General features: G+C 34.4%; 1 protein-coding gene across 5 annotated transcripts in view; it reads right to left on the bottom strand.

Annotated features, from left to right (window-relative positions):
- Window positions 1–273: 273 nt before the first annotated feature.
- The window catches only part of EFR3A (EFR3 homolog A), a 103,825-nt gene continuing 77,506 nt past the window's right edge, over window positions 274–26,592 (bottom strand). For 4 of the 5 annotated variants that reach the window (XM_032253708.1, XM_032253713.1, XM_032253727.1 and 1 more), the window contains exons 17-24: window positions 25,462–25,529; window positions 24,047–24,174; window positions 23,005–23,055; window positions 15,249–15,340; window positions 9,946–9,994; window positions 9,086–9,189; window positions 8,495–8,544; window positions 274–3,064 (exon numbers count right to left, since the gene is read on the bottom strand). In XM_032253708.1, coding sequence (XP_032109599.1) covers window positions 2,959–3,064; window positions 8,495–8,544; window positions 9,086–9,189; window positions 9,946–9,994; window positions 15,249–15,340; window positions 23,005–23,055; window positions 24,047–24,174; window positions 25,462–25,529 — 648 coding nt within the window. In that variant the 3' untranslated portion in view covers window positions 274–2,958. The remainder of the gene's footprint in view (window positions 3,065–8,494; window positions 8,545–9,085; window positions 9,190–9,945; window positions 9,995–15,248; window positions 15,341–23,004; window positions 23,056–24,046; window positions 24,175–25,461; window positions 25,530–26,592) is intronic. The other variant, XM_032253734.1, reaches the window with a different exon arrangement.

The following is a 26,592-nucleotide window of genomic DNA, read 5'->3' as shown; positions in this document are numbered from 1 at the left end:
TGACTAGCAGTTATCGTTCTCATACTTCCCATGTATAGGGGAATGAATCCATTTGGCAAATTAATTTTTACTAAAGCTCTTCATTTTTTTGTTTTTGAGATGGGGTTGTGCTTTGTCATCCAGACTGGAGTCTAGTGTCAATATCCTAGCTCCCTGTAGCCTTGAACTACTGGGCTCAAAAGAAGCTCTTCATTTTTAATTTAAGCAAATATTGAATAAATTTAATTAAATGTAATAATAGCTATTATAAAAAATGAACTTATATACAAGTAATCTGATTTATGTTTTATTGCTTACATATGAATTGGACAGTGAATTTTTACATTTTAAAAAACTAACTTCATTACATTTAATACAGATATGAGCATTGAATAAGACAAATTAGTTCCATTTTCAGACATTTTGGGTAGAGACAAGTTAATTGCTGGTAAAGTGTAGTATTATTATTCTAAAAGATAATGAGTTCAGCAGTATTAAGGAAGTATGTGTGTGTGCGCGCATATGTATTCAGGTAAACTCCAATAACAACAAAACTGTATATAAGTGGTTACAGACAACACAAGTACGGGAAGAACATTTAAATGTTAACTGTTCAATGTCATGAAAGAAAAAGTGATATAAACAACTCTATACAGCAAAAAGAGAATGATTAACAATTTATTAAGAGTTTTATATATTTACAAAAATATAGCAATACAGTGAACTTCAACAAATCCTAAATGTTCAGTACCCGAACTGGCTACAACACCGTGTGCATACCCAGTTCCTGCAGAATCTCCTGCAGACATGGGAGTCAGCCAGTGAAAAGATCCATTTCTTGGGAATCCTTGTCAACAAGACCAGTTCAGAAATCCATATAGAAGCCTACTGTTATTTCAAAACAGTAACACAAACCCCAACAAAACCCAAATCAACAAAGACCAAGGTAAAGGTGTGATAAACATCAATTGTAACGGTTTTCCTTTACATGCAATACGTGCATTTTAAAATCACTAAGAAACATGAAATTTTGTAGAGCAAAGTTTGTTTCACATGAGTGCAAATGAATATATATTTTATTTTTTACACTATTAAATTATATATATTTTTTCCATACAAAAGCACACAGTGTTAATCTATAAAATGACATCCAACTGGATGATGATTGTTTTTGCATGTCCCCCTGCTTAGATTTTTTAAAATATATATTCAAAAATTAACATCCTTCTTTAAAAATATAGAAGGAAAAAAGGGGAAAAAAAAAAAAAAAAAAAAACAACTTGGCTTTATTGATTGGTGAAGCGTTTTACCTGATCAAGAGGCAAAGTTCCAGTGACAACTGCAACAGGGCCCTTCAGTCCTCCAGTGGCAACGACTCCGCCGTCATTCTGAAACAAGTCTTGTTGATCCACATTTAATAAGCAGCCCAGGATGTTTCAGTGTCATTTCGTAGGTCTCAATGACTAGACTGGTTTTCAAGATGTTCCACTTTTGTTTAGCATCCAAAATTTTCAAGTATGCTTGTCCTATTATCATTTCCCTGCTTTTTTCTGCTCCTACTAAAGGTGCCCTAATAACCATAAACACAAACATCCCATTCTTCACTGCAATTTTTTAAACAAAAACAAAAGTCAAAAATTAAACTGTTTTCTAGGCTACAGTTTTTGGTATGCAGGCTGTTTTATGTAAAAACAAAACAAAACAAAAAAAAAACCACAAAAAAAGGAATCTGAAAAGATAGAACTACAAACAGGTGACTTTATAAAAATGTCCTAAGAGAATTTTATGAGTTACAAAGAAAGCTGTTCATTTTACCACGTGATAAAATTCACTAAGATGTACCTAATGTTACAGGGCTGTCAGTGTATGTGTAGAGTGCACCTGTGATCTTGGTAGGTGAAATCAAAAGTAGCTTAAATTGACGAACTTTAGCATACTTGATTGTTAAAACACAGGCAGCTTTTCAAATATAACTAGCTAATTCTACACAGATGCATACAAGTCAGTTCAAATCTTACAAATTAAAGTTCCACCTGAAGAACTTTTTTACTATGAGGATTTAAAACAATGCACAATATACAAATGTAAATAAATGTGCTCTTAATGGAAATCAAAATGTACAGACTCTTCACAGGTGAACTAGTAACTGTTTTAAATGTCTTTTTTTCTGTACTAAATATATATCTCATTTAATTCATGGAGCCACAGCAAAATACTACAATTTCAAAGCATAGCCTGTAAACTAATACATCTTATGATGTAAAAATATTGCACGGTTTGGTACTCCAAGAGTAAGCTCTACAGCTCTCAAGCAGAATGATCAAACTCTTGGCAGGAAACACAGTATTACAAGAACCAGACAATTTAAAGTATGGCGTTTTTAGGGTCATGTTCAAGGAATGCTATACAACAGATGTCCTATTATTGTGAAAAAGATGAGGAATGCCTATCACATATTATTATAGTAAATGAATAGCGGGGTGCCTATCCCAGCTTATCTAAAGTATGGGGACAAAAAGCCACCAAACAGTTTTGCAGCCCCAGGACTAGGAATATATTTGAATGTATCTGCCTTTGCAGAAAACAACAAAATTTCTACATCTAAGCAGTTGTGTAGATGTTTAAGAAATAAACAATTTATACAGTCTCAATCCTCTGAAGGCTTACTTTTTTAAAAAAAATTACCTTTGTGAAAAGTTTAAAATATACTACTTAACAGTGGAATACAATGAAATCAAACTTTAAAAGGCAACAGGAACCTCAAAGCAAATTAACATGGCATAAATCTATCTTTGAAAGTACTTAAAATTATATATAGCTCCAAAACTTCTAATACAGTATGCCAAGCATTTGGATAAAGATAAGTGCCATCATTATTTTCATAAAGTATGTTAATACACATTAAGTAAACCCTGAAAGCTCAGCTTGGCCTTAATTTTTAGGCTTTACAAATCATATGTTGAGGTCTTCATGAGCCAATCAGTACACACACAGATCTGGAAACTTCATCTCATAAACTGGGACAGATTGGTACTGGGCATGCCCAGAAGTGATGGTCAACGTTCCTGATGGACTGGGAGGAGGACTGTAAAAGAACAAAGAAGCAACGTCAGCAGATGTACTTACAGGCTGTTCATTCACTGAGTATTCTATCTGCTATCTGCAAATATCAAAGTCAGACTCCTTATTTGCAGAGATCAATGCTGTTGTAGTTGCTGGCCAGCTACAAGGCTGTATGGGAAATAGACCACAGTAGTGTCAAACTGTTTTTAAGTCTAAGCACGCATTTTCCTTGGAAAATATGTATTTACAATGTTAAATGTGATTATACTCTATCTGTTCTTGTGAGCTGCTTTGTTTCATTAGTAAAAAATTATTTCATGTATATAGATATTATCTTTTTAGATGACATTATGGTATTTCATTACATAGATATATCACACTTGATTTAATCCAGTGGACAAAGGCAGGTTCATTTCCATTTTTGATTATGATAATGTTCACAAGTCTATTCTTATACATACATAATTTTATTCTGACTGGTGCCTTCTTGGTTTATAGTCTTACAAAAAGAAATTCTGCATCAACGTGTATTCAAAATTTTGACTTTGGTACATATATATTGTCAGAATACCAGCAATTTACACTTCAGCACTTCATTGTACCTTTTACATTGTAATAATTATTAGATACAGTAAATATTTTAAAAAAATCTTTGCCAATCTGAGAGGCAGAAGGGAATTCATTCTTATTTTAATTTTTATGTTACTATTAATGGTAAGTATTTCATCTTGAAATCATCCCTCCAACCCCCACCCTGGAAAATGTAAACTGCCTATTTAAGCCCACTGCCTCTAATTCTACTCAGGTATTTTTTTCTTATCAGTTTGGGAAACTAACCTTTTGTCATGTAAAACAAATGCTTTCCTCCAATTGATCATTTAACTCTCAACTTTTTTTGCTGCCAAATGCTTAAAAACCTTACCCAAACAAGCAATTATTTTTTTATAATTTTTAGTTTTTGAGTTGTGCTAAGAAAACTTTTCTCCCAAATCAAGATTACAAAAAATACTCCTGTATTAATTTTAGTGTTTTTATGTATTCTTCTAAATAATGAGTTGTCTAACTTGGTAAAGGAAGTGAAGTGGAAATCTTCCCTGGACCCTCCTTCACCGGTTAATAGTATTTAGCAGTTGTCCAAACCAGATTAACTGAATAGTAACCCTTTTCCTTGAAAATCTGAAATCTTACCTTTACCACAGTTACCTTCTATACTTGAATTTTCCTCTCTTCTACTTACCCATATACAGGTCCAATCTGATTTAAGTACCAAAGATCTGTCATATGTTTTCCTACTGAGCAAGGCAAATACTCCTTTTTTTTTCCCTACAGCATTTTCCTGATTGCTCTCGTATGTGGATTCTTTCACACTGCCCTTAGCATCATTTGTTCAAATACAAAAAAAGTTGATCTTACTAAAATGATAGCTCAATCTACAGAAAACTGATATCTATATTAACTTCTGATTCAAGAATAAGATTAGTTTCCATTTATATAAATATTCTTAAGCATATTTCAGAAATGTATAGTTTCTTCATGTAAGTCTTACATAGTTCTTTGAATTTATTACCTCATTGTTAAGAATGTTTTCATTTTAATTAATAAATGCACAGATACTAATTTCATATAATTATTTTTTAAACTGTGAAAGTAGACATCCTTGACTTGTCCTCAGTTTTAGGTAAAAAGCATCAGACTTTAACCATCATATATAACATCAGCAATAAATTTTTTAATTACTCTTTATCAGGTTAGGTTCCCGTCTATTTCTAATTTTCTGATAATTTTTATCTTAAATGAACATTGAGCTTTTTCAAACTCTTTTTTTTTCTCCTGCAACTACCGGTGTGATCATGCAACTTTGCTCTCTTATTACGTTAATGTGGTGAATTTTGCTGACTGATCAATTTTCTCATGTAAAACTGATCTTGCTTTCCTCATAGTGACCCCATTTATTTAGGCCATCCATATCATCGGTTTTATACATTTGCTAATATTTTGATAAAGATTTTTGTGACTATATTTATGAGGGGTATTTGTCTATAATTTTGTTTTTCTTAAAATATCGTTGTCTTATGTATTATTTTAGTACGGAGGCTATGCTGGCCTCATGAGTTAGAAAATGTTTCAACCTCTTTTGTTTCCTGAATATGTATGAAACCAATATTATTTCCTACCTAAACGTTTGATCAAAGTAAGCAGCAAATTTAAATGCATTTTCTTGCAGGATGCTTTTAAATTACAAATTTATTTCAACAGTTGTAGGGTTATTTGGGTGTTTTACTACTTCTTGTGTCAATTTTAGTAAGTTGTGACTTTCAATGATTTTTGCCCATTTCATCTAAATTTTTATATTTATTTTTATAAAATTGTTTATAATATTTATTTGTTATGTATAGAGATGATCCTTTTTTCATTTGTAATATTGGTAATCTGTGTTTTCTCTCTTTATCTTCCTTAACACTGTTACTAGAGGTTTACCAATTTTATTAACCATTTCAAAGAACAAACTTTTACGTGTGTTAATATTTTCTACTGTTTGACTATTTTCTGTTTCACTGACTTCTGATATGCTTAGTTTAGCTTCTGTTGCTCTTCTTTTTCTAATGTCTTACCAGAAGTTGTTAATTCACTGCTTTTAGAACTTACTTCTTGGCAAGCAAAAGCATCTAAACATATAAAATTCCTCCTGAGCACTATTTCAGCTTCATCTTACAAAATTTGGTATGTGTTTTCAGTTTAAAATATTTTCTAATTCCTTCTGTCATTTCTTCTTTGACCTATGAGTATCTTTTAATTTCCAAATATTTGAGATTTTTCTAGATGTGTTAATGAATTATAATTTCTTTTGTGGTGAGAGAACATACTCAACCTGGTGACTTAACATGTCAGTTTCCTGACATTTACTTACACTTGTTATATAGTTCCACATTAGTCTATTTTGTGAATATTGTATATGCACTTCAAAAGAATCCATATTCTGTAGTTGGCTAGTATTGTGTTTTTGAAAGGTCACTTAAATTGATTGAGATGGTTCAAATCTTATATTTTTTCTGCATTTTTGTTTTCTTATTATGTTTTAGTACTCTTATGAGAGGAACATTAAAATTTGCAATTATAATGCAAAGAAACAAGAAACTAGGGTGAGAATAAGCAGCTGCCACACACATTTCTCTCCAAACTATATGTATCTTGTCCTTTAAATTCTTTGACGTTTGTGTGTGGGGCTGAGGAGCGGGTGAGGGAGTATAGTGTTTTATGGGCTTTTTCTACTAATTCGAATAACTCGGTTATCTGTAAGCCTGCTTATTCTCACTGTATATTACTGCTTCTTTGCCTTTCTTGTGTTTTTAACCATACTCAGGTCAGAGTAAAAGGAAAGGACAGTGGGAATGAAGTGTACTATTGTGTGTTTTGTTTCTTTTATGGGGAATACAAACTCTTTCCTCTGTCTGATGGTTAGGGTGAGACAAATTAACAAGAGGAAATGTATCAGACAGGACCTGAAAATTGTGAAGGCACATTTCTATAAAGTCTGTTTACTTTCTCCATAAGCTACTACGTACTAAGTAGGTGACCCAGTATGAGTTACCTAACTTCTATGTATCTCTGTTTATAAACATGTGACATGAGAATCATCACTATCTGTTTGTTAGGATCTGCTGCAGATATTAAATAAAAAAATACATTTAGCACAGTGCTTGGAACAACATAGGTGTTTAATAAATGTTAATTAGTAGTAGTAACTGTTCAATGAACGCTAACTATTAGTAGTAGTTGTGGTACCAATGAAACAAAATTAGTTATAATACTTATTCTAAAATATTAAATTCATATAGTTATGTTAGTTTGACTAAAAGTAACATGGTGATCTCTAGCAACATTCCTTTTAAGAACATCAAGTTATGGGTTTGAATTTTGACTTTGCCACTCACTAGCTGTATGACCTTCAGCAAGTTATTTTACTTTTCTCTAAGCCTTGGTGTCTTCACCTGAAAAATGAAAAAAACAGCGTCTGCCTACCTTTCAGGACTATGGCGAGGATTAACAGAAGTAACAGATATAAACCATGATCGTAAGATCAAGTACACAGCAGATATTTAGTATCAAATGTTTGATGTTTAGACATCAAAGAAGTAAATGTCCATACCCAGCAATTTTAACTGAATCCTAAGTCTAGCACAACAGTCCCTGACCTTTTTGGCACCAGGGACGAGTTTTGTGGAAGACAGTTTTTCCACGGGTGAGGGTTGCAGGGATGATTTCAGGATGACACTTCTACCTTAGATCATCAGGCATTCGATTCCCATAAGGAGCATACAACCTAGACCCCTTGCCTGAGCAGTTCACAACAGGGTTCCTGCTCCTATGCGAATCTAATGCCTGCTGATCTGACAAGAGGTGGAGCTCAGTGATGTTTGTCTGCCCACAGCTCACCTCCTGCTGTCAGGCCTGGCTCCTAACACGCCATGGACCAGCACAGGTCTGCAGACTAAGGGTTGGGGACTTCTTGTCTAGCACATATTGAATATTTTTGTCTGATATTCTGTTCTTAAATTTTGTAAATGAGTGATTCTCAACTTAGAGAATGTAGCAGGAATGGGGGGGGAAGTGTCTAGAGTAAGATGTATAATGACAAAAATGTGCCTTGCTTATGAAAGCAGAAAAAAGACTGAAATAAAAAAGCAAGTAGACTAGAGCATTTATCTTTCTCTAATATTAATATAATACAGGGTTGAAGCAAAACAGAATTAATCAAGTTAAAAATATAAAAGATACAGCTGATATAGAAAAAATTTCCAGAAGCATAGCTATCTCTACTGGCCACCTGTCACAAAGGTGGGTTTCCAAACTGAAGTCAGTATAAGACTATGTGAAAATTCCTTCTTTAGATGGAACCTATAGTTGGCCTCTCCTTCCTTCAGGTGCTACATTTCTTATTAATGTATAGACAGAGGATAATCAAAGGGCATAATAATTCACAACAGAACTCAAATGAACATTATGTAAAAAAGCTAAAGGCAAGTTCAATAATTGAAATGAGCCATCTGTATAGTGAGACTTATTACTGCCCTGAAAAGAACAATGAAGCTGACATATTAAAATGCACTGTTTTGCAGGTCAAAATGATTCAATATGAGCATTTTCTTAATTAAACATAAGATTGGAATATGGGTCTTTCAGATTACCCAGATGTCCTTATAAGATAATCAGGAAGAAATGAATAATCTAAAAGCTAGAAAAGCTAGGAAACAACTAGTCAAGAAAGGGTATCAGACGCTGCCTAATAAACAGAATGACTAGTAAGCAAAGGATTACCTATATGATCTTATGTTAATCCTAAATAATAAGCATTACTTAAACATAATACCTTAAAATAATGAACTGCAAATTCATGGGGGTCTGACAGGTTCTGTTCGTGTGTGTATTGCTATTGTGATAACAAAACCCTTACCGTATGGTGAGTTCCAATATTTGAGCAAGTCTATCATGAAGTAAATTTGCCTGCAAAAAAGAAAAAAATATTAAGGATTATTTTCTAAGTAGCTACATGTAATAATACCAATGTAATTTAAGAAACAAAGGACAAAGTGTAACTGTGACTATTAAGCTAATCGATTAATTATTAAGTATACAATGTTTTAACGTTTTGGTTTAATCTGTCTTATCTATTAGAATTTAATATAAGGGTTATCTTTTTTCCCCTTTCCTAGTCTCAGTTAAAAACAAATCAACAAACATACAAAACAAAATACCTGCAGCAAGACCATGGAAAACCACTGCAAAAAAGGCTATCAAATCAATAACAATCACTAACTCTTAATTTGGGGAAACAGTTCTACCATTTACATCAGCTTACATCACACAAAGAAATTATTTAGGCCTCACAGATATGCCTTCAGAGTTTTCAGTCCTTGTCTGATATATTTTCCTGTGTTCTGTTGATTTGACTAAAGCTTGGAACTTAGTCAAATCAACAGAACCAGGTAAGAGTTGCGATAAAACCACAGTCCACCTACAATCCCTTCACCATTTGTTCACTTACTTTGGATTCACACTGTGCTGCTATTTCTTCAAAAGGTGCTTTCTGAAATTTCTCTATCACAAGACGCCTCTTTTCCTTTTCCTGTTCTTCCATTCCACTGGTATCTATATAAATGTTTATACTCATTAAAAGGAATACAGAATTTCACAGACCCAGTCAATGACCAGTAAGAGCTAATGATATATCATCCAAAAATAAGGGCAATTTACAGGGCTGTTTTTACAAGAAAAAAAAAATCCGTGAAATGTCCTGTTTAAGGTACACACACGAAAGAAAAACTAAGGGTTAAAACTCTACAGTGTAAGATTCTCTTTCATAGAATACCTTTGTCTCTCTGACCAAAACACAGCAAGGGTACAGGAGCTTCCTACAAGTCGAATTACTTCAAGGTCCTTCCTGAAGGACTCTTTTATATAACTATGCCCTTGCACAGGTGAGACACTAAATAAAATACCTGCTAAACTTGAATCTTGCTATTGAGTGGAATAACTGAAATACTAACGGGGTCCTTTGGAACTGTGTTGTAGCCTTTTCCGTTTATTTACCACAATCTGAAAAGGGATTGTTTTGGTCTTATGATGACGTACGGTCTAGCCAAAGTTCGTGAGAAAGTAAATTAATAAATGTCTTTTTTAAATATCACTGCTGTAATTGTGTCTACTCAAGAATATGACCGTGATGGGACAAGGGAATTTTGAAGCCTAAGGAATGCAGTTTAAATGATACATTTATATAGAAATCAACAAGTTTTTTTGGTTTTGGTTTTGTAATGCCACCTCTGCTTACTCTGTCATTGGAAAATAGTACCAAATAAAGATAAGTTAAATATTGGCAGTACTGACAAGTACAAAATATCTCACCAATTGCTTTCTTCAATGCTTCAAATGTGATTTCTTCAGTGTTACTGACCTAGAGAAAAGTGATTTTAGGTGAAATCCAGAGTTAAAAAGGGTCAGTATAAATCACACCTTTACCTAGTTACAAGTCATCTAGGAAGTTTTTCAGATTTGTTTTCTTTGTTGAGTTGGTCCGAGTTGTCATCATATGCCACAGGACCAAAAAATCTCCACTTTTTCATTGGTTCTAACAATGGCCTACTGCAGTGGTTCCCCAAAATAAGTCTATAGATTAGCATTAGACTGGAATAATTAGCATACCCTACCCAACAAAACCACCGTTGAATTACAGAACTCAGTCTCCAGTACCGTGATGTACAAGAAGATTTGAGTCCCACTGACTGAACACTGTGCTGTAAGTAAACAATGCCCTGAGATAATGAAGGCTGAGATTACACCACATAAATACATTTTTAGCCATGTGATAAAAAAAGAACTAAGTACTCTACAGCCTCTATAAATTTGGTACCACACACAGTTTACAAGTCAAAACTAAAACTAAGATTTTAAATGATTTAAAAGTTAAGAACCACTACTTTGGGAAGTATTTCTCTAATGTCAACTACCAATATATAATCTTTGAAACTACCCTTTTAACTTGCATCTTCGAAGTCTCTCTCGCTTTGAGATATGTAAAAAGGGATAAAATCAATTGCTTTATGACAAAAAAGTCAATAATACATTTTACGGCATCAGCACATTTTCAGGAGAAATAATATATCCAGTTCCTACAGTATGTCTAAATAAAAATTAAGAAATGATACATAAGTACTTGCCTGGAACTCTTGACATCCCTATTTTTAGCTCATGAGCTTCTGTTGCTAAGTCTAAGAAGGCAGCAAGACTAACGAAAGCAAAAGACTTCATCCTCTGCACCTTAGCTTCTCTTTAAATCAAAGGCTTTAGCTGGCTGGAAATCAAGCAGCAAGAGTTCCACTCCCTCAGTTTTGCTACTGAGGGTTCATATTTCTAGTTGAATTCAGATTAAACTTGGGAATCTTCAGTTGTTTTGTTCTAGATATTTGGAGCAGACATAAGATTAGGCTCTGGCTGGTTGTACTTATAAGCATTCTAGTACTCAGTGAAAAAAAAAGAATTTGCTGTTGTTCTTAGAATTGGCTAGGAGCTCCTGACTTTTGAGAAACAACTACAGTATAGGAAAAAGAACATAGGAGAAGTTGGAAGGCCATCATTCTTATTACGTATAATTTTTACTTATTACCTGTCAATCTCAGATAAGAGCTAAAGTACCTTACCCTACTAACTCTTCTCTTTTTCTCCCTTTGCCTTAATTCAGAAAATTATGATGCAGCTTCCTAGCATCAAGAACCCCCAAGTCATGCCATCAGTGTCAACTTTTTTTTTTTTTTTAACATCTTCTTTCTTTAAATCCCTTTAAGTCATTTCTTGGTCCTATTCATTCTACTTTAGAGTACTCTTGCCTTCCTGTCCATCTTTGTTACCTCTAGCCTGGCTACTCTAGATCCTCATTCCATCAAGTATAGACTATTACAAGGATCTCCTGACTGGCCTCTACCTCTAGTCTCTTTTTTCCAATTTACTCTTGTCACACTTGAGAGATTCCTTTTATGAAAGCACAACTCTAATAATGACACTATCTAAATTTCGGCGTTTACCTACTTCCTACCAAATTACATACATAATTTTGCTTCAATCTTATTTCCCACTCTTCCCTTTTGTGAATCTTTTTTTTTAAAAACTGCTTTATGCTACCATTTAATGATTGACATTTTATACACCATAGCTGGCAAATATAAGCTACGCACATTATTTGGTGATCTACCAAACTATAATCTGTTCCAACTCTAGAGGAAAAACCAGTTATGTTGGAGTTATGGAGAAGTGGTGCAAAGGCACCATTCTAAAAGAATTTCAACATTCCTTTTATAATTTGTGACTTTTGCTTTATCCTACGATCTATTACCTAGACTATATAACGCCTTTGGGCCTACATAAAATCTGCCATTCATCTTTTTCTAATTATAGTAGTTGGTATGTCATTTCCACTAATATCATAGTAATTTGATAGCACCTAGCACCACAGGGTGTGACTAATATTGACTAGATGCTAGCATACACCCAAGTTTCTCCAGTTATATCTGGAGAAAAAGGCAGGAGTACACGTATATAAAACAAAGATCTGTTATTTGCTCTAGAATAAACAACAATCTTTTGCTGTCAACTGGTGGCTTAATTTTGTATTAAAAATTTTACATATATTCAAAATTCAATATATATAACATCCTATCCATGCACTTAAATAACCAAGCACTAACGATAAGCTTACAACTTTTCAGTGTGTTGATTTCAGGTTTTACTCATGTCCATTATGCATATATAAGGAAGCCAAAAATCATTCCTATAGTGCTTTATTCTATTAGTCAAGCTGATAATTTTATCTCAGGAGGCAGAGGTGCCTCTATTCTATTTTAGTCATTTATCTTCTTGAATATGTTAATTTAAATTAGGCATCATTATTAAAAATATGTGTATGTACACCTATTTTTTATGTGTGTGTGTGTGTTTATGTGTAGTATGCATATATATGTATGTACATCTATTTTGTGTGTGTGTGTGTGTGTATGTGTATGTGTAGTATGCATATATATGCATTGGGAAGTATTCCTCTAAAGTCAACCAGCAATTTATAATCTCTAAAAATACCCTTTACCTTGAATCTCTCAAATCTCCCTCTAGCTCTGAGATATGTAAATGATATGAAATCAACTGCTTTATGATAAAAACGTTAATAATGCATTTTATGGCATCAGCACATTTTTAGAAGAAATGATATATTATTTAGAAGAAATAATAATATATATATATATTTTTATATATGGCAATTTTTAGAAAAAGTTCACCAAATGATTCTAAGTAGGCCGAGGTTGGAATTGTAATGTTAGAACTGGCACATCTCAAGTGGACAGGTATTTCAATAGGCTAGAGTAACAATTTGAGGTTATCTAAGGAAACAAAAGTTGGTTATGGTCACCATCTAAACAACCTCTCTCTTTTTTAAAAAAATAATGTTTAAAAAGCAAAAGCAAATACATTTGAGGATAAACTAGAATTATACATATAAAACTATAAATAATTTTGATCAAATAAAAAAGTAATTTTTATGAGCATTCTCTTATCTGATTTATTGTAAGAAAATAGTTTGATATTTGGCTGCACTATTAACTGGCGAATATCCATCTGATGTGAATTTTTCTTGTCCATCACATGAAAGTAATTAATTAGTTTTAGTCTAGAAGGTGGTATTATTCTGTCTTCTGGTATTTGAACAAACATCTCTAATATACATACAAAAGCAGATTCCACAATGGTAAATGAGTCTGAAACCCAAATGTGCTCAACTAAACGTGATACTAAACTGTTCAACTTTTCAGATGCTTGGTGTCAGGCATATTTGACTTAGGACTTACAGTAAATGAAAAACAACAGGATCTTTTAAAAGTTAATACAAATATTTACAGACTTTTAATGTAAAACTTATGTTAAGAATCTTTCCCCTGCATTGAGTCTTTATGCAAATGTTTTTTCAGTTGATTTTATCAAAATAGACTGACTCTTTCCAACAGTTTCAAGTGCTCTCTGTATAGTTTTGAAAGAAATAAGAATAGTTAACAAAAGGAGAAAGGTGAAAATACCAGTCAATAAAACATATTGTACTTTTAACAAAATTAAGTTTATAAACTAAGGCTTTGGATGAACTTCTTCCCCAGAAAGGTAATAACAGCAAATTCATAATCATTACAAGACAGAACTAGCAAGATACTCTTCTTACTAGCAAGGAGTGTATAAATTAAATAAATCTGAAGAGGTAAATTTAGGAAAGGTTGTTATCAAGCCTTAAATTGGTAAGGAACTTTAAACCAGCCTTAATACGTTGAGTTTCTAAATGAACACTAAGTTGATGCTGGGCTGATAATTTCTTAATAAAACCAATAAATTCTACATAATGGGAAGCTGAATTGCATAGAAAACACATCGGTTGGCTGTACTCTGGCCACCAAATAGTTTTAATACCTGAAGACAAATAAATTAACAGGAATTGGAAGCAGGTAGGAAAGAAGCTGAGAAAGCATAAATTCAGGCAACTTCCTTTCCCTATCTGGATATTCTTTTAATTATGCATATTACATCAGTGAGAAATAATAAAATACCTAGGAAGGCAAACAATGGATAAACCACAAGGTGGAGGATGACTTGACATGCTGGCATTTTGGCATTTTTACTTGACTGTGAAAAAATTCTCTGGTGATTTGTGTAGAATAAGTCCTACAGAATAATGGCTGCTTTTTCCCCTATAACTCAGAAAGGTACACTCTTGTGCTCTTTTCAAACAGGAGGACAGCATTAAATCTATGATGTTTTAAATAAGTCACAGTCCATACAGGGAACATAGTTCACTGACACAGTTTAAGCTACATCCAATTCATTATATTTACAATCCAAAATGATTAAAACATTTTCCCTCAAAGATAAAGTTTTAAATTTTTTTTTTTTTTTTTTTTGAGATGGAGTTTCACTCTTGTTCCCCAGGCTGGAGTGCAATGGCGCAACCTCGGCTCACTGCAACCTCCGCCTCCTGGGTTCAGGCAATTCTCCTGCCTCAGCCTCCGGAGTATCTGGGATTACAGGCACACGCCACCATGTCCAGCTAATTTTTTGTATTTTTAGTAGAGACGGGGTTTCACCATGTTGACCAGGATGGTCTCAATCTCTTGACCTCATCATCCACCCACCTCGGCCTCCCAAAGTGCTGGGATTACAGGCGTGAGCCACCATGCCTGACCTAAAATCTTTTAAAGGTAGTGAGCATTTGGTTTCATGTGAGGATGTATAGTTCTGTTTCTGTAATTTATATTTCCTAAACTTTTAAAAATAAGCAGGCTCTAGAGGGCCCACTAATTTAATGACAGGCCTTCTATAAAGTTTCCTACAAAAAACAAAACAAAAAACTTACACTTTACAGTTATTTAAATTACACTAAATTATAATGTGAAATCTGATAATAGAACATATAATGTTAGGTTTATATATCTTTACAGACAGCTGAAATGAGTTCAGTAAAATAACATAAATAAATTCAAAGCTAAATCAGATTAATTTCTACTAATAATTTAGGTGAGGATAATTTAGAGTTGTATTTTCTCCTGTTTGAAAGTGTGGAAGGCAAAACATTCTTTTAAATGATGTTCACCAAGACAGTACTCTACCATAAACTTAAAGTAACTTACCACATCATCAGAAGGAACATTGTTGGATAAAATATCCACCTGAATGGATACGGTGTCCACAATGCTTTTTCTTCTAGAAAGCCGATCTTCATCTAAAATAAAATTGTTTTCCTCCCATTATTTGTTAGAAATGTTATGTTGGTTGTCATTTATAAACTCTACTTACTTCAGATTTCAAACACTGACAAAAATTTAAGACAGTTTGTCTTTTTTTGTTCCTTTTAAATACATAAAGTTGTGAGTTCTCAGACTTTTACATTTTGTGAAGCAGATTAAAAAGTAAAACAAATGGGGTGAACTGAAATAAGGTTAATTGTTTTTTATTTTTCAAAAAGGGGCATTTAGGACAGCAACATCAACAACCATTACTGAACAGTTTAATTTAAAACAGCAAGTCAATGTAACACCAAATGAAGGAAGTACATAATCTAAACTGAATATATTTAGCCTAACTGAAAATACAATATTGCCCTTATATCTCTACTATTTTCATGAAACAGTGAAAGCTGTTAACTAACTCTGGTTCTAGGATGATAGTTCGGGAAGCAATGTCTAAAGGTGTTTACAGTGCATTACAATTTGTGGAGTGAAAGAATTTGCTGTTTCAATTAATATCTCCTTCTCCAGCATTATCCATTCACTCATCTCCATCAGCTGTTGTTCTTTACTTTATAATTTGACCACTTCTCCAGAAAGACGTTCTCTTTACCTCAGTGCTCTAGCTAAGCTACTTTTCTGCCCCAACTCATTTGTATAGTCTGAACAAATTGCTTTGATTTTTCACTACTGACTATTCTGAAGTCCTGCAATTTTAATCCCAACCCCAACCACTCTTCTGACAGTGCTTTTTAATAAAATTCCATGGTCTCTCAAATCACTAAGTTTAATACCTATTCCTGGCCCATTTCTGCTTAACCACTTCATGAAAATTTGAATTTGTTGATCAAAATGTCCTTCCATACATTCTTTTCTATTTCTGCTTTTCTACTTTAGCATTCAATACTCAACGAATCTAGGAAGTGGTTAGGGACCATGTTAGGTGTTAGGGACAGTTTGCTGAATAGATATTACACATCCCATGAAGCTTATAGTTCAACAGGAAAAATACAAAATAAAATTATACAAATTATAAAAGTGTGATGGAGAGTACAGGATGCTGGGAAAATATCAAATAATCATGATTACAACTGAAAAAAGGAAGTCACTTTGTATACTCCAATTTATAAAATTAGAGGCTTATTCAACCCTTGGAAAGTTCAGTGACTAAGGTTAGCAATCAGATATTCTCAGTTTGCAGCATGGAGATGGTAATTATCAAGAAGCTTCTAGAAGCTTCTAGTCTGATGTCCACCCATTTGAATGCTACACTGTCAATGATAATAGTTTCTCCTCTTCTACTTGCAAAATTTTCTGAGTGCTTTTTATTGTCAGTCTTCGATTCTGAAAAAACATAGCTCCCAATTTTTCCTCTACGATGCAGAAGAGAATTTAGGAAGGGTGACAATGATGCCAAGTTGGCTACTGTTTAACTCCCAGTCCTAAAAGAAATGTATTCACCTAGGTCACATCCCAAGACCTCTAACTCTCTCAGAGAGTTCCCAGATAATATTAGGGTTACAGCTGGTAACTAGTGGGTCCTCTATAAATACTTGGGTGACTGAGCAGGATTCTGGCACCTCATTTTCTGAGTTCAACATTTCTAATTTCTTATTAATCAGCTCTATTCGGCATATTCTAAATCCAATTCCACATCTCTAAATAAACCACCTTTATCTCCACATTGTCCTATTTATTTTCAAGAGTGCTGTCATTCAAAATCTTCATCTTTTCTTACCTAAACCCTTAGGATAGCTTTCACGTGAGTCTTCCTAGTATGTTTCTACCTTCTATACTACGAGTAGAGTTGTTTCTAAAATAGATAATGTTCAGTTCTAATTATAATTGTTAAACAAATGCAGCTCACTGCTTAATGTGGAGTTCCCAAGGTTTTCTACCTTATTGACATATTAAATTATAATACATGCATGGTACACAGAGATAAATGGAAGCACCTGCTCATATTGCAGGTTCAGAGTGCCCCAGGGCCTGGCCAGCTACCTGAAAAGCTAAGGAGAACAATACCCAGATGAACCTATAATGTTCCCCCAAAACAGTAGGGAAGCTCAGGTCTAGAATTGGCCTAACAGCACAGAATTACTGCATCATCTGGCAACATTTCATCTTTTTCTCTCTCTCTTTTTTTTTTTTTTCTTCCTGAGACAGTATCTCTTCTCTGTCATCCTGACTGGAGTATAGTGGTATGATCACAGCTCACTGCAGCCTCAAGCTCCTGGGCTCAGGTGATTCTCCCACTTTAGCTTCCTGAGTACCAGGACTACAGGCAGGTATCCACCATGCCCGGTTAATTTTTTTTTTAACTTTTAAGTTCAGGGGTACATGTGCAGGTTATATAGGTAAATTTGTGTCATGGGGGTGTGTTGTACAGATTATTTCATGACCCACATATTAAGTCTAGTATTCTTTAGTTGTTTTTCGGGATGCTCTCCTCTCTCCACCCGCCACCCTCCAACAGACCTCAGGTGTGTCTTGTTCCCTTCTATGTGTCTGTGCTCTCATCATTTAGCTCCCACCTGCAACTGAGAAACTGTGGTATTTGGTTTTCTGTTCCCGTGCTAGTGCACATATATGCTCATCATTGCAGCACTACTCACAACAGCAAAGACAGGGAATCTACCGGCTAGTTTTTTTGTTTTAATTTTTTGTAGAGACAGAGTATCTTCTTTTTTTTTCTTTTTCCCAAGCTGGTCTCGAACTCTTGGCTTCAAGCAATCCTCCTGCCTCAGTCTCCCAAAGTGCTAGGATTACAGGTGTGAGCCACCGTGCCCAGCCTGTGCTCCATCTTTCTAATCCCATTCTGTATATACTGTGATTTTACTTTACTGAAGGGACAAAAATTGAAGAATTAAAAGCAATCAGTGAGAAACTGGTTTCTCTCTTACTGACTACTCCTCTACTCCAAGGTAGCCTTCCATGGTTGTAACTAACGCTGTTAGCCAATATTACAGTTTGTCCCTTTCTGGACATGTGAGAGGATTGCAATTACTGTCCTCTCTGTGGTTAGGAGGGGTTCTGTCACAAGTCCTGGCCAATAAAGTACGAGTAATGTGCCAGACAGTGGTAGCTCCATCAACCTGGATTACAGAATGTGGATGATGTATAGTTATGTACAGCAAGTCCAAGCAATAAATAAATCTTTACTGTTTCAAACCATTAAGAACTTGGGGTTGTTTGTTACTATAGCATAACCCAGTAGGGTTTCTTAACCTTGACACTATGGACATTTTTGGCCAAATAACTATTGCTGTGGGAAGCTATCCCTTGTATTATAAGATGTTCAGCAGCATCCCTAGCTTCTATGCACTAGATGCCAATAGGCCTATCTCATCTCTCTCCACCCCAGTTGTGACAACTAAAAACATCTCCAAGATTGCAAAATTCACCTTTAGTTGAGAACCAGCAACTCACTCCAACCTAATGACAATTTTACCTGTATGGCACCACCATGTTAACTAAGCTTTTTAAAAAAACACTAACTGCGTAACTCCCCAAGCTATGCTCCCCAACGGCTTGTGAATTAAAAGGACATTCTAGGCTCTCTAATTAGATCTTACCAACAGTAACTTCAACCTTCCCTAATTAATCTAGTGTTCAACTCAAAGATGCCCGTTTTCTAATCTCTGAGCATGCTGTGGGATATCTGCTTTCTAGAAACACATCATTACCTGTCCTTCTTTAACATCCTCCTCTCTATAAAGATTCTTATCTTTTAAAGCCTATTTGAACATCACATTGCTTCCTTAAAGTGTTAAATATAACTCCAATTATTTCTGCTTGTCCCTCTTTCTTCTGAGCTAAAAAATTACTACCAGTTATTAATGAACTTTCCTTCTATCACCCTCAGCCTTGTACTACTACAGTTATGTACACTGATGTCTGACCTATATATCCATGCACAAAATTTAGTGAGACTCTGGGTTTTTTATGTACCAAACAGAAGTCACTCAGGTTCTACTGCATGAAGGGTGAAGGTACAGAATCAATACATACTAAACTGCAACAAAACAGGACGACACATTGTTTTGCAAGAATTTTCAGGATGAGAATACTTTATATCCTGCATGTGGCTACTGCTGAGTTAACCTAGACCCTGTATTTTTTGTTTTTCCTTCAGAATCACATGCTCTGATATAAATAACTGAACATAAAGACATCAATGGAATTGCTACAAGGCAGTATGTGGTTATCCCTGCTGATCTGCTTTTAGCATCTAGGCAGATTAACTTTCAACATCTCACTGGAAGTAAGAATAAGGAATGAATTATAGCCTGCCTCTCTCAAAGGAGGCTACAAAAGAATTTCTGGGTTAATTTATAAAAGCTGAGGGGTTGCAGAAAGTCATGTTGAAGCCAATAATAAAAAAGAAAAGGGAGGTATGAGGCAGGAAAGGGGTCAATGAGTGGCAAAATCATTGAAAACAAAAAGGAAATACAGTGTTGTCTCAAAGGCCATCAATAATCGCCTTCCAGGAAAATTCAGAAACAGGCCTTAATCAATTCTCAACTTCTCCGAAGCTTCAGCAATTTGTGCCGAGTGACCTTTCCTTTTTTGGAAGCTCCTTTACCTGCCTTCTCACTCCCGAGCCTACTACCACTCACATTCCAACATTACCTTACTCTCCTTTCACATTCTTGAGACTTTCAGCTTTGGGGCTTTACGTTCCTTCCCAACATGGCCTCTCCTCAGGAAAAGAGAACTCTCTAAATAAAGCCATTCCATCCTCTTTCTCTCCATGCCTTCACTATGAGAATTCAAACTCCCTGAAGTCCTTAGCAAAATCCCCTATGTTGCTGCTTTCAAAATTTTCATTATAACCTCCTAACCCTCACACATAACCCAGTCCTAACTCCTAACTGCCTACAGGATACTTTACTTGCATGATCCACTTTCAAAGATACTCAACAAGAGGCTTATCTCCAAAACCAGCTACTTTTTCCTATTCATTTCTGTTAATAAAAACTCTATCCTTCTACCACCCCAGATTCAAAACTACTTATAGTTTCGGCTGAAATAGGTACTTCTTTCCTTCTTCCCTTGAACTCAGCTGATATGGTTGGCTGTGCCCCCACCCAAATCTCAACTTGAATTGCATCTCTCAGAATTCCCATGTGTTGTGAGAGGGACCCAGTGAGAGGTAACTGAATCATGAGGGCCAGTCTTTCCCACATTATTCTCGTGATAGTGAATACATAGTCTCACAAGATCTGATGGATTTATCAGGGGTTTCCACTTTTGCTTCTTCCTCATTCTCTCTTGCTGCCACCATGTAGGAAGTGTCTTTCCCCCTCTGCCATGATTGTGAGACCTTCCCCAGCCACGTGTAACTGTAAGTCTAATTAAACCTCTTTCTTTTGTAAATTGCCAAGTCTCCGGTATAACTCTATAAGCAGCATGGAAAAAAGACTAATACACCAGCTATATTACTCATCTCCCTTCTAGAAAAACAAAACACAAACAAAAAAACCAAGCAAATGAAGTGGTAAGTAAATCCTGTGTCCCCTCGGTTTTGCACCATCCATTCAACTGCCCAACCCAGAAACCTGGACAAAATCCCTGGCTTTCTCCTTGTCTCTCGATATCAACCACAAGCCTATAAATTCTCTCTCATAAATTTTTCTAGAATCTACCTACTCTGTATTCTCACTGATGCCTCTTTATTATGAGCCACTCTCATTTCTCCTAAGAATGACTAACAAGCCAACAAAATAGTCATCCCATCTCTAGTTTGCAAAACTACAAGCAAAGTAATATTTCTAAAATGTAACTCTGATCATGTTATCCTCTGATTAAAATCACTCATGCTTCCCCATTGCCTTTATAACAGAGTTCAAACTAGTTTACCTTGCTTTACAATTCCTAACTCCACTCCCTGAAGTCTATCTTCACTCTGTATTAATTACCAGAACAAATCCTGTTCTTGCCTGCCTCGTTCCTTCACATGTGTTGTTTCTACCATATGAAGCACTTGCCTAACACTTGTTTCAAGCTCAGCTTAGAGACTTTTTCCTCTGGAAGATATCTCTGGCCTGCCAAACCTGGATTAAATAATTTTATGTGCTAGCAGAGGTTCCTAAACATCCCTAACCATAGCCGTACAGTCATATTACAATTGCCTTGTTATTTATCTTCTTAAGAGAAAAATTATATAATGGAATTAACTTACTTCCTATGCACCTAGAATAATACCAAATCATCTGCTGTGTTTTGTGGTTCAAGTGAACTATATATTTGAGAGAGACTAGGTTTGTGAAAGTAGAGACCTACCCATCTTGTTCATTCCGGCTTTTGCTTGCACAGCAGCTGCTACACTGAGGTGCTCGCTTAATACTTAAATAACTGCTGTATGTGTTGACTGAAGCCACTGGTACCTCTGAATGGTTCAGATGGGGGGATACTACTGTTTCCCTCTCATAAAGCAGTACTTGGCACAGGCCTAAACATACACTATTCATTTGAATTCTAGGTTGATTAGAGATAAGTAAAATATAACAATCGACTAACATTTATCAATCACATTATTATGATGCCAGGCATCAATAGTTCAATAAACTTTAGGTATATCATCGTTCTTTCTCTACATCTAGTTATCATTGTGTTTCAATCATTCATCTGCTTTCCCACTAGATGGTATTCTTTGAGGATAGAAATTGCATCTTAACATCTTTCTGCCCTATGAAAGTTCTAACAGTGTCTGATATATATTAAGTAGTAGGCAATCAGTAGAAGTTTGAGAAATAAATGATAAAAATCAATCTGGATTTTTCTGGAGCTTGAACAGTCTTTGAGCTCCTGAAAAATAGCAAAATCAAATAATTTATTAAGCAACTAACTGGAGAAGCAGTTAATGGTGTAATCTAACCATTTAATTCAATTTTAGCCTCACTATCCTCATTTGTTAACAAAGATAATGCTACCTTCCTCACCGAATCATAAGAATTACATAAAGAAATGAATACAAAGCACTTAACACAGTGCCTGGCACACAGTACGTAATAAATGGTAGCTACTATTGTGATGATGACGGGTATTACATGATACACAACAAACTAAATATGTTCTGCTTCTCTTTTAATATATCGTTCTTAAATTCCTCACATTTTTTAAATGATTATCTGATGGATAGACAGGAAAAGGAAATTTAATTACAGATTCAGTATCCCATAAAATATCACTGTTTATTCTGTTTCTGCATTAAGGTAGGATACACATGCCACAGACAGGCACTAAAGTATGAGACTTTACAAATCAGAAAAATCTAGTAAGTTTTCTATGCAGTTATACAATTAAGTAGTCACTAAAATATTCAGAGTTATTTCAGTCAATGGTAAAGATGCATTATGAGAGAATACATCTTTTTAAGGGGTGGGAGGAATCAGGGAAGTGCAGACCATTTGTTAAAAATTTAAAAAGTGCCAAAGCTTTCATCAAAAACTGTTAAGAGTTACAGGAACAGGATAAAAAGAAACAACAGGGGTAAAAATAAACTATGGCTACAAGGAAGAGAAAGGAAAATCATAACTAATAATTATAGAAAATATGCAGGCCACTGGCTCCATTTTCTAAAAGGCACATTTTATTAAGCTATTTTCTTAGAAGACAGGTGAGGGAAAGGGCAGGTCAAACTGACAACTGGATTTACCTTTGTACTTGTGCTTGGGTTTATGAGGTTTTTTGCTTGAAGGAAAGAGAGCTAAATCCAAATTATAAGAGTAAAATATTTTAAACGTTTAAAAAAAATCTTTTAAATTATAAATATCTAATAATGTTTTATTCTTAGCTCTTGTATTTCCTCAAATAATTCCTGAGGAGCACAATCTTTTATAGTATAAAATTTAAAAGAAAATGGAAAAGCACTCATTAACATCTCAGACTGTTATGAACAACTATTACTGTCCTAAATTCATATATTTTGGATCCATGTTATTAAAAAAAAAAAAAAAGCCATTTACAAAGACTGCTACTTGTAGTGACTAATCCAGAAATCTTTCTAAGTGAAATCAAATGGTTCTCTTGTAGAACAGAGATTTCCCCAAAGAAAGAACTAATTCACTTACCAAATTTAATATTTATATAGTCATCACATGAAAATGAGAGAAGATACAAATTCTTTGATTTTAGTTTTTAAAGTAAAAATTGAATACAAGACACTATGCTATTTTGCCTTCAAACAGAATTATTTCAGGCAATGAAAAAATAGAAGGAAATATATAGTTCACAGAGAAAAAGAAATCCCTAACTCAAAAAGTTTGCAGTTTTCTTTGCATAACAAAATTGCATAGCAATTTCTGTACTCAAATAGCAAAAGTTGCCTGCTTCATTAAGCTCAATAATCACTTATCATTAAACAATTTTCACCAATTCCCATGACTTAAATAGAGTATCATTTAATAAGAAAAGATCTCACTTTATAATACTAAATAAAATAATATATTAAGTATTATAACAATAAATATTCAAAAACTTGATTTGCTTATGGTAAAATCCTATCTATATCCTTAGATATTTTCTAAAGTTTTCAATAGCAAAATTTAAAAACAGAAGTAAATACTCTTAAGCATTTGAAAATCGCTGGGCTATAGTAAGTACACACATCAGAATTAATGTTTACTGCTAATTGGGTAACAAAAAAAATTACTATAACATAAGCAATCGCCGGAGAGTTCTAATTATCCTCCTCTTACCTGTTACTTGTGGTACATATGGTACTGACAATCTCTCAACACTATATCCACTTCCACCTAGTGACTCTGCAATCTTGTTGGTCAGAAAGTACAAATCTTTCTCATGCTTCTCTAAAGATTTTGGAAGCCTGCCAAATTCATCAAAACAACAATCATTCAGCATTTTATTGAGCAAAAATAAGTTACTATGCGAAACACTGCAGAGCAAAGCCTCAATATTCTGAATATAAACACAACATAAACTGTAGTTAGTAAGAGAAAAATCAGTATATTTTAGGCAACGAATGAACTTGACTCTAAAAACACATAGTATGTGGTCCCATAGGTTAACCATTCTGCAGTGCTGCTTCTCCCAGTAACATTTCAATAGCGAATTCAGCCTTATATTACTCTGTTGATCTCCACTCCTTAAGTCACAAAGAACACTAAATGTAGCTTTTATTGTCATGTTAATTAAAAACTGTACTGAAAAATGTAGGCCACTGATTGTTAATGAAAACCACATCAGCCAGCTAAGTGTTAGGAAGTACTTGGCCACTCACACTAAGTTTCACTTTCCTTTCAAACTGCTTGATATTATCTTACCATGATGCTTTCAATACAAACTGCTTTTACAGCGCTAAAGTTCAAATAAAGTATTATTCATATATATACTTTTCTTTAGAGAATAAGGAATAATGCAGCAAATATCATTGATTTTTCCCTAATACATTCTTTCTTCTACCATATTATGAGTATTGTTACCTATTACTGAAAGTCTACAATAGGATACTGTACTCTCTTAAAGGTTTGATCATTTACATATGAGAACATAAAATATGCTATATTTAAGAGACCTATCCCACATTTTTTTAAAAAGTGGGGTAAGTTTTCTTATTCCTTTTTTTTTTTTTGAGATGTCTTGTTCTGTCACACAGGCTAGAGTGTAGTGGCGTGATCTTGGCTCACTGCAACCTCCACCTCTCGTGGTCAAGTGATTCTCCAGTCTCAGCCTCCCGAATAGCTGGAATTATAGGTGTGTGTCACCATGTCCAGCTAATTTTGTATTTTTTTTAGTAGAGATGAGGTGTCGCCATGTTGGCCAGGCTGGTCTCAAACTCCTGATCTCAGGTGATCCACCTGCCTCAGCCTCCCAAAGTGCTAGGATGACAGGCGTGAGCCACTGTGCCCTGCCAAGTCTTCTTATTCTTAAAAAATTTTTTCAAGATTGACTCTATGTTGTGCATGAGTCTACATCCACAGTGTGCAAGGCTTTTTATAACAAAGGAAATAATTAAATGAATTAAATGACAGACACAAAGTGACGATTATCATAAAGCACCAGGAATTATTACAATAGTTTACTCCTTTATAATTATTATTGATTGGTTTATGACATAAGTACTGCATCCTTAAAATGTAAAGAATTAACATACATGCACTTATCTCTGAAGATATGCTCTGGTAGAAAATAAGGAGCTTCCATAGTTCGAATTTCAATAACCTGAAAAAATATTCAAAAATAAAAATCAAAAGCTCCACCCCTCAGGACCCTGATATAAAAACTTTGTAAAACAGCTTAAAAACAATAAACTTTGAACATTTATAAGAAATAGCATCACGCTGCTTTTGAATTTAAGCTAAGTTTACAGCCTAAATATAAAGTTTATTTTGTTTTCACATCTATTAATTTTAAAATCAGCAGATAAAACTGTGACAATAAAATAATATATAAAGCAAAAAATGATGACACATTACATTTGATTAAGCCTAGTATGATAAAGCAAGAATATCTATTTTCTCAAATGCACTATTTTGGAAATCGCTTTACAAATCACCATCCTCCACCTGCTGCATTACCTTTGCAACCTGTGTAGAAGGTGTCAAGGCACTTGTGTGGTCTGGCTCCTCCAATGAACTGTGAGCAAAGAGGTGGTCTGCTTTTGCAGTATTTATTTCTTTAGTGATGGGCATCAAATATTCACTCAAATGTTTGATTAATGAATGGGTGAGTTTGTTTCTTAGACTACACTAAAAGCCTACATTTTAGTAAGGACTAAATAATGTGCTATCAATTTAAGAAAAATAAGACCCCTTCCTGACACCTTACACTAAAATTAACTCCAGATGGATTAAAGACTTAAACATAAGACCTCACACCATAAAAACCCTAGAAGAAAATCTAGGTAAAACCATTCAGGACGTAGGTGTAGGCAAGGACTTCATGACCAAAACACCAAAAGCATTGACAACAAAAGCCAAAATAGACAAATGGGACCTAATCAAACTCCACAGCTTCTGCACAGCAAAAGAAACAATCATTAGAGTGAATCGGCAACCAACAGATTGGGAAAAAATTTTTGCAGTTTACCCATCTGACAAAGGGCTGATATCCAAAATTTACAAAGAACTAAAACAGATTTACAAGAAAAAAACTAACAAGCCCATTCAAAAGTGGGCAAAGGATATGAACAGACACTTTGCAAAAGAAGACATACGTGAGGCCAACAAACATATGAAAAAATGCTCATCATCACTGGTCATCAGAGAAATGCAAATCAAAACTA

The sequence above is a fragment of the Sapajus apella genome, unplaced genomic scaffold (assembly GCF_009761245.1).
Source record: "Sapajus apella isolate SASKATOON/1434 unplaced genomic scaffold, GSC_monkey_1.0 scaffold3, whole genome shotgun sequence".
Taxonomy (NCBI): Eukaryota; Metazoa; Chordata; class Mammalia; order Primates; family Cebidae; genus Sapajus; species Sapajus apella.
This window is presented reverse-complemented; position numbering and strand designations above follow the sequence as displayed.